Raw genomic sequence first — 16,937 nt, forward strand, 5'->3', positions numbered from 1 at the left:
AGCCTGTACTCCTCACTGGACACAGTGAGACGCTGTGTCTTTAAAAAAACAAAACAAAACAAAAGTGTCACCTAATTCAAAATTATCCATTTTTTCAGAGAACCTCCACTCTATCCTTGATTTTGATCTCCATTCCATTTCTCTTATCATTGTTAACCACAGCCCTGTAAGACCAATAATAAATTTCTGTCTGCTGATGATTCTATTGAATTGAAATGCAGAGCCAATGGCATCTGTCAGAAAAGGTAATCTGAATTTCAGAACCAGATAATAAGAGAATTCTCCTTTACCAATAAGCTTTGTTTTTCCTGTTTAGGACAAAGCCATTACCTGTCACTTTGGATATACTTTATTTCATCAAATCTAAGACATTACTCATTTTTAGAACACCATTGTGTTACCTACTACTAAAAAAAGGAAAGGTGCTACCAATTAAACTAGAATGCATCGTCAATTGTAAGCCATTTTCTGGTTTTGGAAATATAAAAATGTGGGAGGAAACGTACAATTTAGAATATTAATCATATGAAACCAGTTTTGGCTTTTAAACATGGAAATGTTGACTCTCTTCCTCAATTAATGGAAATTAGTAGTATTAAAAAATAGCTGGGTGCAGTGGCTCATTCCTGTAGTCTCCCAACACTTTGGGAGGCTGAGGCATGTGAATTGCTTGAGCCCAGGAGTTCAAGACCAGCCTGGGCAACATGTTGAAACCCTATCTGTACCAAAAGTACAGAATTAGGCATGGTGGCATGTGCCTGTAGTCCCAGCAACCCAGGGGGCTGAGGTAGAAGAATCACTTGAGCCCGAGAAGTCAAGTGCAGTGAGCTGAGATCATGCCACTGCACTCCAGCCTGGCAGCAGAGTGAGACCCTATCTCAAAAAATAAAATAACTTCCCACTTATTATATATCACAAAAATTAATCAGATAACAGAGGGAGACTGTGACCTACACTTTTGAACTGTCAAGTTATATGTGTACTAGGATGTATGTTAATATAAGTTGTAAAAGCCTATAACAAGGTTTTTTATTTAAATCTTTTGAAGATATGAAACCAGTTCTACATCAGCTGGTGATCGATATGATTCCTTGCTGGGTCGCTCTGGATCATACAGTTACTTAGAAGAAAGAAAACCTTACAGCAGCAGGCTAGAAAAGGATGACTCAACTGACTTTAAAAAGGTACTTGGGTTATTTAGTTATATTTAATAAAAAATAAGTTATCTTTTATGTTGAGATACTCATATTCAAATGTTATTTTAAAAACTCATAATGAAATGAGTAAAATAACTTATTTTCATTTTCAGTTTTCGGCAAGTGATGGTAAGTAGAATGTAAATAGCTGTTTGTTTATTAAAGGGAAGAGAAAATCATCCAAGATGATTTTACATTTAAGTGTCTCAAGTCATTGCTATGATTGAGCTGGAAAGGAGCATTCAGTAAACAGGTGCACACAAGTGTATGCACACTTTGTTTCTTTGTTTATTACTAGGAAGCAGCCAAACAGAAGATGGCTTTTCCTAAGAGAATATATTGATAGTTTTTCATAGGTAACTGAAAAACTTGGGGCAGCTCAAGTGCCATTAAGGATTGAAGTAATTAAGAAATAAATCCCAGAAACTCAATAATCTGGGATTCATTTATATATTCATATTTTGTGCTTCATAGTAAACAGAAAGTCTGTTGGAGAAGGAGAAAGCTTATGGCATTTGTACATGTCCCCAGTTATCTGACAGCTGTTTGAATTACATACTTTTTTAAAAGCCAAGTTAGGGGAATGGGTGAGGGAGAGAATCATTTTACATTATGAATAAGATTCATCATTTATTCAATAAAGAATTGAACTGTGCTAAGTAGAGAGATTCTACTAATGGGCAAATGGAGATGAAGATGTTATCTTGCTCTCGTGGGCATCTTCCATGTAGTGGGGGAGAGAGACCTTATTATATAGTCATACTAATGAATGTATAATAAATAACGGAGACAGTTAACCTGAAGTAGAAAAGCAATTTTATAAAAGTATATAACAAAGTAGATTGATTTCCTTGGCTGGGCACAGTGGCTCATGCCTGTAATCCCAGCACTTTGGGAGGCGAGGCAGGCAGATCACCTGAAGTCGGGAGTTCGAGACCAGCCAGACCAACATGGAGAAACCCCCTCTCTACTAAAAATACAAAATTACCCCGGGTGTGGTGGCGCATGTCTATAATCCCAGCTACTCAGGAGGCTGAGGCAGGAGAATCACTTGAACCCAGGAGGCAGAGGTTGCATTGAGCTGAGATCACACCATTGCACTCCAGCCTGGGCAACAAGAGGGAAACTCTATCTCAAAAAACAAAAAATTGATTTCCAAAGGAAGTGTGGTTTCAGCCAAACATGGAAGGATTACTAATAGTTAACTGGCAAAAATGGGAGAGAAAATTATTCCAAATGGAGTGGAACTACACGCACATAGACCTGGTGGGGGGAGAATACATGATGCATTGGAATAATTAAATTTTTATTATGGCTAGTAGGGGGAAGAAATATTTATTTGAGGCAGCAGTTGTGTAGGCTGAGACCGGATAATGCAGTGCCTTATAGGCCACTGTAAGATTTTGTGTATGCTAAGAACATCGGGAAGCCATTCAAGAGTTTTTAATTTGTGGGTGGAAATGGAATGGTTGGCCTATGAAAATGACGAGATTTTCATTTTGAAAAGTTAATTTTAGCTCCTATATACAAAACAGATTAGAGAGCGATCAGGGAATTAGAATAGTTTAGGTAAGAGATGATCATAGCCAGAATTATGGTGGAAGTAGTAAAGCAGGGGTAAGGAAGAAGCAGTGTTAAGAAAGACAAAAAGCATTAGAAAAGGGGAAGGTCTTGGATCTTATCCCGGATTTGAAATATTTCGGGAAATACGTCATTTGCCTTTTAACTTTACTATAAGCAATATAGAAGTATAATGATAAATACAGCTGGTACTCCATCTCATTTCTGGGAATTCAAGAGAGAGTGATGGGCAGAAAATCTCACGGACTCCAAATAAAGATCACAGTGACTCCTTAGCCCTAGCTGCAGTTGCTGTGCAGGTATGTGGTCCCTCTTTATCAGATGACTGAATCTTTTTTAAGATAACCTGAAAAGTCCGATTTTTCTGTCAAGTCTTGATTTTTGAATGCTGGAACTAATTTTAAGACTTTATATGGGACAGACACACTTACATAACCAACAGTCTGTACTTTGCAACCATGAAGGATTTTTTAAATGTATCTTTTATAGCTCATATGGTACATTAAGCTGTTTTAATATTGCAAAGTAATCAACGAGAAATTTTAAAGTAATAGGAGAGCAGAAAAGTAATTTGTTCTTTTACCCTAACTTTTATAGCTTTATGAACAAATTCTAGCTGAAAATGAAAAGCTGAAGGCACAGCTACATGATACAAATATGGAACTAACAGATCTTAAATTACAGTTGGAAAAGGCCACCCAGGTTTGTATCCTTTTCTTTTTGTTACTCTCAAGGTAATGGTTGTGATTTATTCCATCTAAAAATGGTATTAAAATTTTTTCTAATACTCTAAATAGAAGTTTGATAATTGATAATAGAAGATAATGCTGTTTTTGGATTATTTACTTTTTCTGAAGTAAATTTAAAAAATAGTCTTACAGTCAAAAGTCAACATATAAAAAGCTTTTTAATACCAATGTTGTGGTATGTCAAGGTTTTAAATGTTTATTTCCAGAATACCAAATGTAGCAAGGCATTAAAACATTAAAAGCATCTATACAGAATCATCTTATAGCCATATAAAAATTTTTATTTACTACAAATATTTTCTGTTTGTTCAAGTAAAGATTATTTTATATTGTAGTGCTGGAAGAAGGTAATTTTAATCATAACTCCTTTTGTAAGTTCCTTCTATGCAGCAGCCTAGAGAAGATAAATTTGAACAATAAAATTGGGATAGCCAAGCAAAACTCACAACCTTGTACATATGATCTGGCAATTGTTTCCCAAGCCACTTTTCCATTTCCATGGAACATTAGTTCTGGGAAATAGGAATAGGTACATCTTCTCCTCGTTTCCCTCCTTTCAGAAAACAAAAAAAACTTTGTGATCAAAGAAACTAGGGAAATATTACATATTTTACATGTTAGAGACTTTACAGGGTCTATTTATTTGCTAAAGGCTCTAAGGCATCCTGTAATTTTTAAGAAAACAAACGTGTTCAATTTTAACCTGGGACTTTCTAGCATAAACGTACTTCTGCAGCACAACTCTTAGAATCCCGCTGAAAGCATGGATCTAAAAACAGCACGTCCAGATCTGTGAATGGGACTACATACTCTTTTTGATCAGTCTTTACACTCATCTTTTTCTTAATTTTTAAAAATTATAATAAAACAACACCAAAACAAAAACCAACAAAGTTCATTCTATTTGTTGAACTTAAACTTGTTACCAGATCCTTCTTTTAACCATTGTTGTGTTGTAAAGCAATTGTCTGAGGACAGTAGATACTGTGCTAAACTTCCAGGGGTCAGGCTAACCTCACAAGGTTGTGAAGACTCCTCAGATTCCTTCATGTTAATGGAGGTTTTTGTAAAGATAAACAGAAAAGTAAAACAGAACAAGAATACGTTTCATAGTGAGATGTCATAAAAACTTACAGTGTCATACACATTAAAACTACTGACTTATATTTAGGCTTCATGGTAAGCTGTAATGTTTAGCAGAAAAGTTAACTAAGTAAAAATATCTAAACTGATGTTGGTGTTTTTTAATCAGTGAACTTGTCATCATCCTTCAGGTTGCATTAGTATCTTAGTGAGCCTGTATACATAAAAATATAATGAGCTCTCTGAGCATAGCTTCAGCTCTAGGGATTTCATTACAATGTTAGTTCTAAGTAAAGATGTCCACTGCAGCCGGGCGCGGTGACTCATGCCTGTAATTCCAGCACTTTGGGAGTCTAAGGCAGGTGGATCGCCTGAGGTCAGGAGTTCGAGACCAGTCTGGCCAGCATAGTGAAACCTCATCTCTACTAAAAGTACAAAAAAAGTAGCTGAGTGTGGTGGTGGGCGCCTGTAGTCCCAGCTACTCGGGAGCTGAAGCAGGAGAATTGCTTGAGCCCGGGAGGTGGAGGTTGCAGTGAGCCAAGATCGTGCCACTGCACTCCAGCCTGGGTGACAGAGTGAGATTCCATCTCAAATAAATAAATAAATAAATTTATTAAATAAATGCACTGCTTCCTACTATAGTGTTCTGTCATGGTGACTCAGCTCATCTGTGTCTCCACTACTTAATGCCTTCTCTGTGTTCTGCTTTGCTGCCTACTTCATTGTCATGTAATTATTCTGTATCTCTCTCAGTCAAACCCTGCAAGAGAGGGGAATTGATAGAATTAGCCACTTACTACCCAGTATGGAGTACCCTGTTTTGTTAGTGACCATTTCATAGGTCAATGGACAGAAAGTTGCCTGTGGATCGGGTATCAATTTCTGCTACCTGGCAAGAGAAGCGGGATTAAAAAGTATGACAGCTTCTGCCTTGGCAGGTACTCTGAGTATCATGTCCAGTATACTGAGTTAATAATGAGCAGTATAATTCATAAAAGTAAAACTGATAAGCATTAAAGTAAACTTTTGGGGTTCAACTTTCAGGCATTTATCCTGAATCTACTGTGAACTTTTCCACCTTTTTTTTGTTTGTTTGTGTTTTGGCATTGATTAACTTCGTAACTTTTCACAAATATACAAATATTTGCATCAGATATTTGCCACAAATAGCAGTGGCAGTTTTGATAGTTGCATGAAATTAATCTTGAAGTTTAGGTCTATTTGATAGTATTTAGCCAAGAGACTCTGGAATCCTTGACTCTTGCCCTAGCTCAGGTACTCTCCTTCCCGTATCATCTCCAAGGAAGGGAAAAAATATGCCAGCCTACCAGAACCAGTCTGCTGAATACCACTTTGCCAAATGACCAGTTCACCAGATTTACTCATTGTGATTTTAACAGCTTTAACTGGAATGTTTAACAAGAAAGTTAACTAAGTAAAAATACTATCTAAACTGATGTTGATGTTTTCTAATCAATGAAATTGGCAAACCACATATAATTGCTAAAATGTTCCCATATGAAAAAATCTCCAATGAAATGCTATTTTTCCATGTTTTGTTAATTTACGTGTGATGTTATTATTTTGGCTATTTGATTTTTTTCAGGTGCTTTTGAATATTATTTAAAAATTTTTCAGTTTTGTAAAGAGTTTCTGTGATTTATTTTTAAATCCTCAAGTGGCGTTATCAGCCTTTGTTTTATATTTCTAGCAATTAAATGTTTAAATTCAGAACCAAAAATAAATGAGAATTAACTGAACAGTCTCATTCATATTTAAATTATTTTTTTTTTAATGGATACAGCGTCTCGCTTTGTCACTCAAGCTGGAGTGCAGTGGCACAATCAGGGCTCTCTGCAGCCTCAATATCCCTGGCTCAAGCAATCATCCCACCTTATCCTCCCAGGTATTTGGGACTACAGGCAATGCCACCACATCTGTTTAATTTTTCAATTTTTATTTATTTATTTATTTATTTATTTATTTATTTATTTTTGTGGAAACAGGGTTTCACTGTGTTGCCCTGGCTGGTCTTGAACTCCTGGGCTCAAGTGATCTGCCCACCTCAGCTTCACAAAGTGTTAGAATTACAGGTGTGAGCCACTATACCCAGCCTCATATTTGAAATTCTGAACTGAATTTCTTACAAGAAGCAATTGGAATATTGACTTTCATGTTTCCAGAAAGAGTACGCACAAAAGCTTGAAGCCATTTAAAATAAGAGAACGAGTAAGAAAACCTGGCCATGACTAGTTCTTTAAATGTTACACACTATAACCATTAAAATTGTGAAAGAGGAATCAAAAAGTGACTTGGTTACAAGTCCTAGAGATACTAAAACATGAATACTGAAAGGGTTGGCATTAAAGAAAATTATGTAAAGAAATATTTTTTAAATTACCACATTGAACAGTGAAATTATGTTTAATCAATATGTTTTTAAAGCATATTTTATGGTTAGCACTCATAAAGCATTCTTGTTAAAGTGGTCAAAAATCATTTTTGGTAAATTAGTAAAATAGGTTATTCAGCAAGTTGGCTTTTGAGGAATTCATTTTCAGCAAATTGACCAGGAATTCCAAGGGAGATGTTTGTATAGATATCAATGTAAATAAGATCTAAGATGCCACTTTTTGTTGTTGTTGTTGTTGTTGTTGTTGTTGTTAAACTGGGCCTGTGGTCAATGTCCAGAGCTCTCTAATCTCTAGTACAGGATACAACATGTGGCTAAAACCCAAGGTGCTTTTCCATCCCTTAAAGCCAAGCTTAAATATCAGGATTTTATCAACTTTGAGCTGGTCACATAGTACAGGAAGTGGAAAAAATGAAAGGCCTGAGCTCACCAGCAGAAGAAAGCTGTACAGCTAGAATTTCTTGTGAGTGAAAGTGGATATGAACCAATTGTGGAGCGTGGATGATTGGAAAAGAAACCTCTAGAATGTGAACCAAGACCAAGATAGCTGTGGGAGAAGATAAAAAGGCCAGTTTACTGGTCTGGCTGCATGGATACAGAGTCACTCAACCTGGTAATGAATATATTTCAATCAAGGTCCTGGAATCTGACCATTGTGATTAGCCACTCCTGATGGTGTAGGAAAAGAAAGAATTTCGGCTTCAGAAGGAAAGCTACAGTTTTTTTGTTTTTGTTTTTCTTCCACAATACTCACTCACTCACCCTCACGCCCAACTAAACTATGAAAGTTCCTGGGGAAAAGTGATAGAGAACATAAAATGAGAGGTCTGGTTACCATTCTATTTCTAAACATTCGTTTCACTCTTTATTATTTTAATACAAATCCTGTTTTCTCTTTGCTTTACTCATGAACCTGTGTTTTACTCCACTTGAATATTGTGATTTAATACCCATTAACAGAGAATTACTGTGGTCGCCCCTCAATCTTTTTTGCACTTACCTCTTTCATAATTTCTTACTTCGTTGCAGAGACAAGAAAGATTTGCTGATAGGTCACTGTTGGAAATGGAAAAAAGGGTAAGTGTCCCGCTTATTAAATAATTATTTTTTTTCTTGTTTTAGGTAAACAATGGTAGGTTTTTTGTTTTTGTTTTGTTATTATGGATGACAGTTTTAATTAGTTTAAATTAATATTTATTGAGTTAATGTATTTTACAGCAACTTAGCTTCTTTATAGAATTCTATAGGGTCTCTAGGTATGAAATGACCTTGTTAAATAAAATTTAATTTACCACATAATTATTTTAATGAATTAAAAAAAACTATCTTGCCTTGATTCTGAAATGTACTATACACATTTTGATAGTGAATTTGATATTCTTGAAATGCTGTTTATCTCTTATGGTATGTACCTAAAATGTTTTAATCATAAATACATTTATTTTAATTATTTATAAACCTAAAATACTTCTATTTTTGAAATAAAGTTTTTAAATCTGGAACATCAAATTTTCAAATTCTTTTTAAGGTAAATTTAATAATTTTTTTAAATTTCGAGTTGAAATATTTAACTTAGGATATTTTAAACAAAAAAATTGATTACAAGAAAATCCTTATGCCACTTGATGTCTTTCTGCAATTTTTTATTGACTGTAATACATTCACTTGTATTTCTCTTCAGTTATTGTTGCTCAAAGGTCTAGGAGTAGTCATAGGAATAAATTTACAAGTTTAGCCTGATCAGTTGAGAATGTATAAATGATCCAAAAGTTAAAGTGCCCAAAGATTGTTTGTAGTGTAGCTGAGCAGTAGCTAGACTTGGTAGGGTTTCGACCACAGAAGAAATGGCAGGCTGGTAGCTATGATCAAAGAGTAAATTCTCAGGAGCTATTGATATCAAAACATTTTTCTTCCATTCTGTTTTAAAAATAACCAATTTGCCTTTTTCACCCAAAAAAAAGAGAAATGGTTAAAAAAAATAAAGAATATAAAAATAGTCTTTTAATGTCTGTGTCATTTGCTAGTTGTACCTTGCAGTAGCTACCATTTTATTATGATTTCTGCAAGTTTTAAAAATTAGTGTTCTGAGCCATGTTTTCAAAATGGACATAACTAATAATTGCTAAAATAGTGTTTTAATAAATTTAATATTGATTATTATTTCCTGTTAGAATATTTAACTGTTACTGAATTTTATCTCCAGGATAAGCAGAAATAATAAAATCAGTTCTTTGTTATACTAACGGTTGAGATGAAAGGCATAGTAACAAACTGTACTTAAAGTAATATTTGTTTTTCAAATACAATCACAATTTCAAATATTTAATTTTTCTTATGAAAGTAATATGTTTATTGCAGAAACTTTAGCAAAAGAAGAAAATATTAAATTATCCGTAATCTGTCATGCAGAGATAGCTGATATTTTGATACTTTTTTTTTTTTTCTAACATATACATGATGCAGACACATTCATATTCTGACAGGTTCACCTGACCTCCTTTTTCTGCTTGTCAAATGCAGATAAATTACAAAGTAGCTAATCCACTCTCTATAATCATGGTATTAATAGTAAACTGCTAACATTTATTCAGCATTCCCTATATCGAGCAGGCACAAAATTGAACAGTTTACATGCATTTTCTCTCAACCATATTTTGTGTGGTTTTGTTTGTTTGTTTTTTAAAGAGATAGGATATTGTTCTGTCACCCAGGCTGGAGTACAGTGGTACAATCACGACTCACTGCATCCTCCAATTCCTGGGTTCAGCTCTGTCACCCAGGCTGGAGTACAGTGGCACAGTCACAGCTCACTGCATCCTCCAATTCCTGGGTTCAAGCAATCCTCCCACATCAGCTTCCAGAATAGCTGGCACTACAGGTGCCTGCCTCCACACCCAGCTATTTTTTAAATTTCTTTTTGGAGACAAGGGCTCACTTTTTTGCCCAGGCTGGTCTTGAACTCGTGGCTTTATGCTATCCTTCCACCTAGGCCTCCCAAAGTGCTGGGATTACAGGCTTGAGCCATTGTGCCTGGCCAATTATATTTTTTAATGTTAATACATTTGTCAAATATAAGAAATTTCGTACCATTTACAGTTGTCAATTTCATTGAGCTAATAGAATCAGGCAGTCGGGTGTAGTTTTCTTGTCTTACTTTACCACTAAGTTAAAATCTTGAAGACACCTAATAAAATTGAGGCTCATAGGGAGATTACCTCTCAGAAGAAATATTCTATTTCTGATATTTTGCAAAGTGGTAAAGATCAAATATGACACTTTATGTGCTAGTATTTTGAGAAGTGTGATGATTTCTATGAATTTGTCATGACTGTATTAATTTACTAGAAGAAAGATCTATGTATTGAAAATAATGTTTTTGTCTATATAATGTTTAGGCATGCTGATGTTAGAATAGCATGGTACTTAAAAGATGATGAGTAGGATTCTATCTACTTTTAAAATCCCATACCCTAAAAACATTAACATTTACAGTAAATGTACTGCTTGACTAAATATCAGCATTTGTTATTAATCTGGGAAAGAATGTCTTGGAAATAGTTTCAGTGTGATTAAACTAAATTTAAATGGTTTGTATCTGAAAGGTGACCGGCAAGAGTCAGTATCTTCTGGGCGGTATGACCTAACCAGTTTTACAGCTCATCAATTACTGCTGCTTGCTTTTTGCATAACACCCCAGAATGCTTATCATTTAAGGGAGAATAAAACAGTACACTGCAGTAATGTGTTGTGTGTTGGCTTTGCCTGTCACTCTTTGAAAGAAGTTTAAAATAAATGCTGCAGTTGCTTCTCTATTAGATTCACCGCATTAATGCTACACATAATGTCAACCTAAATATAAAGCTATAAAGTCAGTTGGATAAATAATAGCTAGTACACGTTGTGGGTGGTGGAAACGAGCTTTTCTTACATTCCTCTGAAATTGCAAAATACACATATTTTAGGCATGTTTGCTTCTTGCTTTTCTGCTTCTATCACTGTAATATGATTGCATCTTTGTGTGAGTTTTGTTTTTCTTTTCTGTACGGTCTTCAGTCTTGAGTATTGATTCACTCTAAGTTTTACATGAACTAAAAAAGTAGTTTGAACATGTTATATAGCATCCTCCCAGAAAGTCAAAGCTTTGAATTAAGAGCTTGCACTAAGGAAAAAGATCTTCATATTTATTTTTCTCAAATTTTGGAAAGCTCTTTACATATCACTGGCATCACATCTTTTCTACACTGCTCCTGATTGGACCTTTAATTCTGAAGTATCACTATTTCACAGTATAGAAGAAGACTTAAGAATATAATAATTATATAACTAACATTGGTACCTTAAATTGATCTAGGAACGAAGAGCTCTAGAAAGAAGAATATCTGAAATGGAAGAAGAGCTCAAAGTAAGTGAACTATGTTATTTATGAGAGATAGTGCTGTTTATGTATTAATGTTTAAAATACTATTAAAGATAGGGTTTACATTAATTGTTCTCAAAGCTGATTACCCAATTTGTGAACTGTCTATATCTGGTGCTTCTCTTTCTTCCTGAATCCAGGTTCTAGTGAGTGAGAAGAGAGTCTAAAACCCAAATCTTAACACCTGTGAAAAAAGGAGAAAAATAAAATAAAAAATAAAACCCAAATTATTTTGATAATCAATTTGTGTCACACTTTTGCTGTTGATGTATAGAAAAACTTAATAATAATAATAGGATATAGGATGTATTATTTATTCATGTTTCTGTATACTTTTATGTTTCTTGGTGAGTAAGTAGTGGAGGGGGATACTATAAAATGTTCTCCTTTGAAAGTAAAGGACATTAGGGGAGTGAACAGTCAGAGCTGTATTTTGTCAAACTCCATATTATCTATAGAAATAATTATGTTTTGAATGTCTTCACAAGAAAAGTAGCATAGTTAATTGATTACCTCTTACCATATTGTCTTTCATAAAATATCTTTATCACATTGTGAATTAATGAACCAATGCATAGTATATTATACCCACAGAATTAGTAGTTCAGGATTTAGATGTTTCAGTATTAAATTGTTTGGTTTATTATTAGACCATTATTATTCAATGGCTTTGAAGATTGGAGACAAATATTTTGTATTTTGTTTGCTTATATATTATTTAGTTTGAAATAGAATTTTAGGAATACATTGTTTACCTTTCTGAATCTCTTATTCTTTTAAGACGTATTATTTTTAAAAAATTATTACCTGTGATTATATTCTTACTATACGCTTTTCCATTTTCTTATTTTTTATTCCTATTTCTTTATATTCTGATTCCTGCAGAACCTGCACCAAATAAAGCAAATTCAATCTCTGAGAGAGTTAAATGAGCGACTGCTGACTGAGAATAGGGCCTTGACAAGAGTGGTAGCCAAGCGCTCAGGGTTCTATAGGCAACTGCAGTCTGTGAACCTATAATTTTTAGTTTCATCATTTCTTCTTGGTAGAGCCAGGCAGGTGTTTTTATATTAGTAGGCGTGTTTTGTAAGAGCTCACTTTTACAAATTAATGCCATTGTGTCTGGAGCATATCATATAACTAATTATGCATGGCTGCTTAGAATGTTACAAATTGTCACTAATTATATATTGCAGTTGATGAACTACACTAAAATTAGGGATGATTTTGGAATTTAAGTTGAAGACTTATTTGTACTTTTGTAAAGCTTTTGCACATTTTTTAGCTGTACAGATATTTTAGGACTTAAAATATGTTATTTACAGTTCTTTACTAGAGAGAAAACATAAACAGTATAAACATTTTACATATAATATATTTTGAAGCTGAAGATTAAGCATGCATTATCTGTTTTTCAAAATAATGTCATTTGATGTCAGAACCACATTAGTTTATAGTCATTCAGTTTTCTATTATAAATATTCAAATGAATAAACTCAAGATTACTATATTTTATATCTAAAGATTCTGAACACAGATAAGAATGCGTTAGTTCCACATAAAATTAAATCTTCCTAAAGATTTTGCTTAAGGTAGTTTTGCAAATAGAAGTTCTACTTTTATCTAGTTAGATAATCTAATACATTTTGAAAACTAAGGAAAGAGAACTATTTTGGAAAGTATGGTTTAAGGACCAAAAATATGAGCTATTTCATTTCTTAGTGAAACTGGCAAAGAACATACAATTTTAATTGTCCTTAGTAGACTATTCAGTTAACTTGTAATATTTTCATCCCCTTCATCAGTTTGTCTGTAAAACAGCAGAAAATTGAGATGCATTGTTTGAAGATATGAGGCTATTTGCTTCAAAATTGGTTATTGTTGTAATGGTTGGATCATAGATACAGACTTACTACTTTAGCTTACACATGATATACTATTCTAATAATAGTAATTACTTGTTACCATTTAATAAGCATCTGTTCGGGATCGGACATTGTATTAGGCGTCTTAAACTGAGGTACAATAGGTGAATCCTTTAAGGAATTTTAATAATTTAGAACAAGTCTAACTTCTTCAATATTTTCCTAGGTAGTTTGGCTTTCTTGTGGAACAATGTTAAGTATTATGATTTTAGGTCTGACATATATAAAGCAAAAGTCTTTGGTTTGGGTGCTGACAGGAACCTCTTTTAAGAGCCTATCCTAACAAAAACCGGCTTCATTGTCTTGGCTGCTCGAATGTGGTGTGCTTGTGAGTCATAAAATCAAGTGATTTAGTAAATTGCAATGGAAAATTTGGAGAGAATAAATCTTTCATTCCAGCATTTATGAAACTAATTAGCTTTACAAATCCAGGTGTGTTTTTTTTTTTTTCCTTCTTCCTGATACATGTTTTAGATACTAGAAATATATATAACTGACAAAGCTTGATCATGTGTTTTGTGGTGAAAATATAACATTTATTAAAAATAATGTTTTATCTATTTATTGAAGGTAAATCTTCAATTTTTCTCTTTACAGATGTTACCAGACCTAAAAGCAGACAACCAGAGGCTAAAGGATGAAAATGGGGCCTTGATCAGAGTTATAAGCAAACTTTCCAAATAAAAAAAGAAAAAAAAAAGCAGCAAGTAATGGAATTGCACATATTAGTAACCCAGTGGACCATAATTGGCAGTCACTGGAAGCCTGGGAAGAATCCTTGGAGACTGTCATTTTCGGATATCCTGCCAAATGCCCTCTTATCTAGAATTTTTATTTCATTTTGTTTAATTTTCTGGGGTGTTTTTGTTGTTGTTGGTTGTTTTTTTGTTTTTGTTTTTGTTTTTTTAATCAAGACCATTGTTTCATGTTAATGCAGCTGCTGAGAAGAATTTTTTTTAATGACTGAGAAAACTTGTTTACAGCTCCAGCATATAAGGAAAGTGTTCAAGGCCAGATATGCCTCAGATATTTAACCAGTAAGCCTTAGTTGTACATAAATACTTTTGTGTCAACAAAAACCTTCAGCTCTCACAGAAGACAGTTACTCAACATTTTTTGATGTGCCACAGTTTCCAGTTTTTCGATATTTAAATTTTTTTGGCTTTTCATCTAAGTTTGGGTTTGTATTTTTTCCTTCTAAACTCTTCATGTGGCAGAGTCTTCTATGTTTTCACAGCTTTTTCATTTACAGATAAGAACACTTGCTCTTCTGTGATTATTGTCATGTATTAGGCTAATGCTGTGTTGTCTCCCACCTGGAACTGAATTGCTTGGTGGAACATATGCTTTCACTGTTTGTGCAATATGCATTTATTTCTTACATGAATGCTTTAAAGTCATTTGAGATTAGATCTTTTAATTCCTATTTTCTGCTTCATTGGTCACTTTTTTGTTTTTATTGTAGTATAAGATGTTAGATTCTGTAATCTTCACATTCATTTTAGCAGGTACTGAGTGATGCTGTATATACAAATAAGTGTATTGTTTTGATTTTTAGACCACCACATGGCATGCTTGACTATTTCTTATTTCAAATGTCTGCTAATGCAGAGTAGGCTACTCCATGATAGTGTTAAAAAACAAAATTTGCTAACAATGTGATATAAAGACTTTAAAAGTTACACATTATGTGGAGCCCTATCTTTACAAAAGTTTCCTACTGTAAAATGCTTTTATTTTCAGTTTTCATTTGATAGTACTCAACCATAATTAAACTTGCATAAGATAATTGCTTTACATTTCACATACCTATATTTATCTGAGTGCTGTCTAAAACTGTTGTGCTAGCCAAAGTAATGCTATGAAATCATTTGCAGAATTAACCCGTGAGTTAATGTTAAATGCACTGTTATTGCCATGTGAAGAGGCATCGACTTTGATACCACCATCATGTTCAGACCATTTTATACATTTCAGTGGCCTTTTTTTTAAGGAAAAAAAAAGCGCAAAACCAAGTACATAGTGAAGATGGCTTTTATTTGGACAAATAGCTTTTATATTTTCATTAAACCATGCAAAAAATACTACATCTTTCTGGCACATAACTGTCTCCTTAACCACTGAACAGTTCAGCCATTTGAATAAATTGTACATTGTAAAGCTTATAGTAGCTGATTGTATTATTGATTGTATTGTATACTATATTAAATGTGAATTTGTACCCCTTCATTTTAAAAGGTCATTGTGTTCTACTGCCTATTTTAGATTACTTTGGGGTTGGGGAAGGGTGTTTTGGTAAGCAGGATTTTAAGTCCTCTCTCTCTTGATTGGTTTTATGAAGATATAAGGTTATGCTCTTACTACCAAGCTCAGGATTCTTGATTTTAAAGGTACAAGGATAGTTGTGGGAGTTTTATTTTTGGTTATATTTGAACTGTATGAATGGTGGGTCTGAATATTGAGAATTTCCATGGTCTTATGTGGAGGTAAAATATACAGATAACTGATCAGTTTGAGTGACCGCAACATGTTCTGGTTGCACAACAGTTAGGCATGCTATGGTTTATATTTGTGAAGTTTGGATGCCTGTGAAGAATGATTAAATACATGTTTCTAATATTTTAGTGTTTTGTATTTAGGTTATTTATTCTTTGTATCTAAAACTGAACAGCTACTGTGCTATATTGATTTTATTGGTAGTATTGAGCAGACCTTGTTTCTGCATGAAACTAGTTGCAAAACCCACTATTTTGGAAATAAAAATGTATTTTGACATATACAAATAAAATGAATAAAACTATTTTAAATGTGTGAACTTTTAATGAAGACATTTTAAATTTTGTTCTGAGATATTTAAATTCTGCATGGGTATTTTTTCACTGGTTGCTTTACTTGGATACCAATTTGAATAATTTCTGAAATTGTAATATTGTGATAATTTGCACAGCGTTGTACATGCACATCTGTAAATGCAATCTTAATTGCCATATTTATGCAATCTGTGTACCAATTTGGACAAATGTTTATATATTTTACATAAAGCTGTCTGTATGCAGAATCTGAGAACTAGTTTTTTTATGATAATAAGTGGGTAAAAATAATAACAGTGAGTTTCAGGGTAGTTGCTTTGTAGCAGATTTGGCTTCCATAAACATTCTGTTTTTTTAAAAATAAACCTGTGCTTTTTCTTATCTGCAAACATAGGCTTAGTGATACATATAAAGGTAATATTCCATTGAAACATACAATTTACTTTAATATTAGATCATTTTCCAGTTTAGATTTGTCCAAGGTTCAACCTGCTAACCCATCTATAACTAAGAGGCACTTTTAGCCAGGTGTGGATGGGAGGCCCAGGCGGGAGGATTACCTGAGGACAGGAGTTTCAGACCACCCTGGCCAACAGGACGAAACCCCGTTTCTACTAAAAATAAAAAATTAGCCAGGTATGATGGCACGCGCCTGTAATCCCAACTGCTCAGGAGGCTGAGAGGAGAATTGCTTGAACCAGGCAATTCACTGAGGTTGCAGTGAGCCAAGATGATGCCACTGCACTTTAGCCTGGGCAACTGA

General features: G+C 33.8%; 1 protein-coding gene across 9 annotated transcripts in view; it reads left to right on the forward strand.

Moving 5' to 3' along the window:
- The window catches only part of LOC105473304 (protein phosphatase 1 regulatory subunit 12A), a 159,338-nt gene extending 143,174 nt beyond the window's left edge, over positions 1 to 16,164 (forward strand). For 6 of the 9 annotated variants that reach the window (XM_011727042.3, XM_024790176.2, XM_024790173.2 and 3 more), the window contains 5 exons: positions 1,049 to 1,184; positions 3,375 to 3,479; positions 8,052 to 8,099; positions 11,374 to 11,424; positions 13,962 to 16,164. In XM_011727042.3, coding sequence (XP_011725344.1) covers positions 1,049 to 1,184; positions 3,375 to 3,479; positions 8,052 to 8,099; positions 11,374 to 11,424; positions 13,962 to 14,048 — 427 coding nt within the window. In that variant the 3' untranslated portion in view covers positions 14,049 to 16,164. Of the gene's footprint in view, positions 1 to 523; positions 564 to 1,048; positions 1,185 to 3,374; positions 3,480 to 8,051; positions 8,100 to 10,624; positions 10,656 to 11,373; positions 11,425 to 13,961 lie in introns of those variants that run through there. The other 3 variants (XM_011727045.3, XM_071071391.1, XM_071071392.1) reach the window with 2 other exon arrangements.
- Positions 16,165 to 16,937: the final 773 nt, after the last annotated feature.

This window comes from Macaca nemestrina, chromosome 10 (genome assembly GCF_043159975.1).
Source record: "Macaca nemestrina isolate mMacNem1 chromosome 10, mMacNem.hap1, whole genome shotgun sequence".
Classification (NCBI taxonomy): Eukaryota; Metazoa; Chordata; class Mammalia; order Primates; family Cercopithecidae; genus Macaca; species Macaca nemestrina.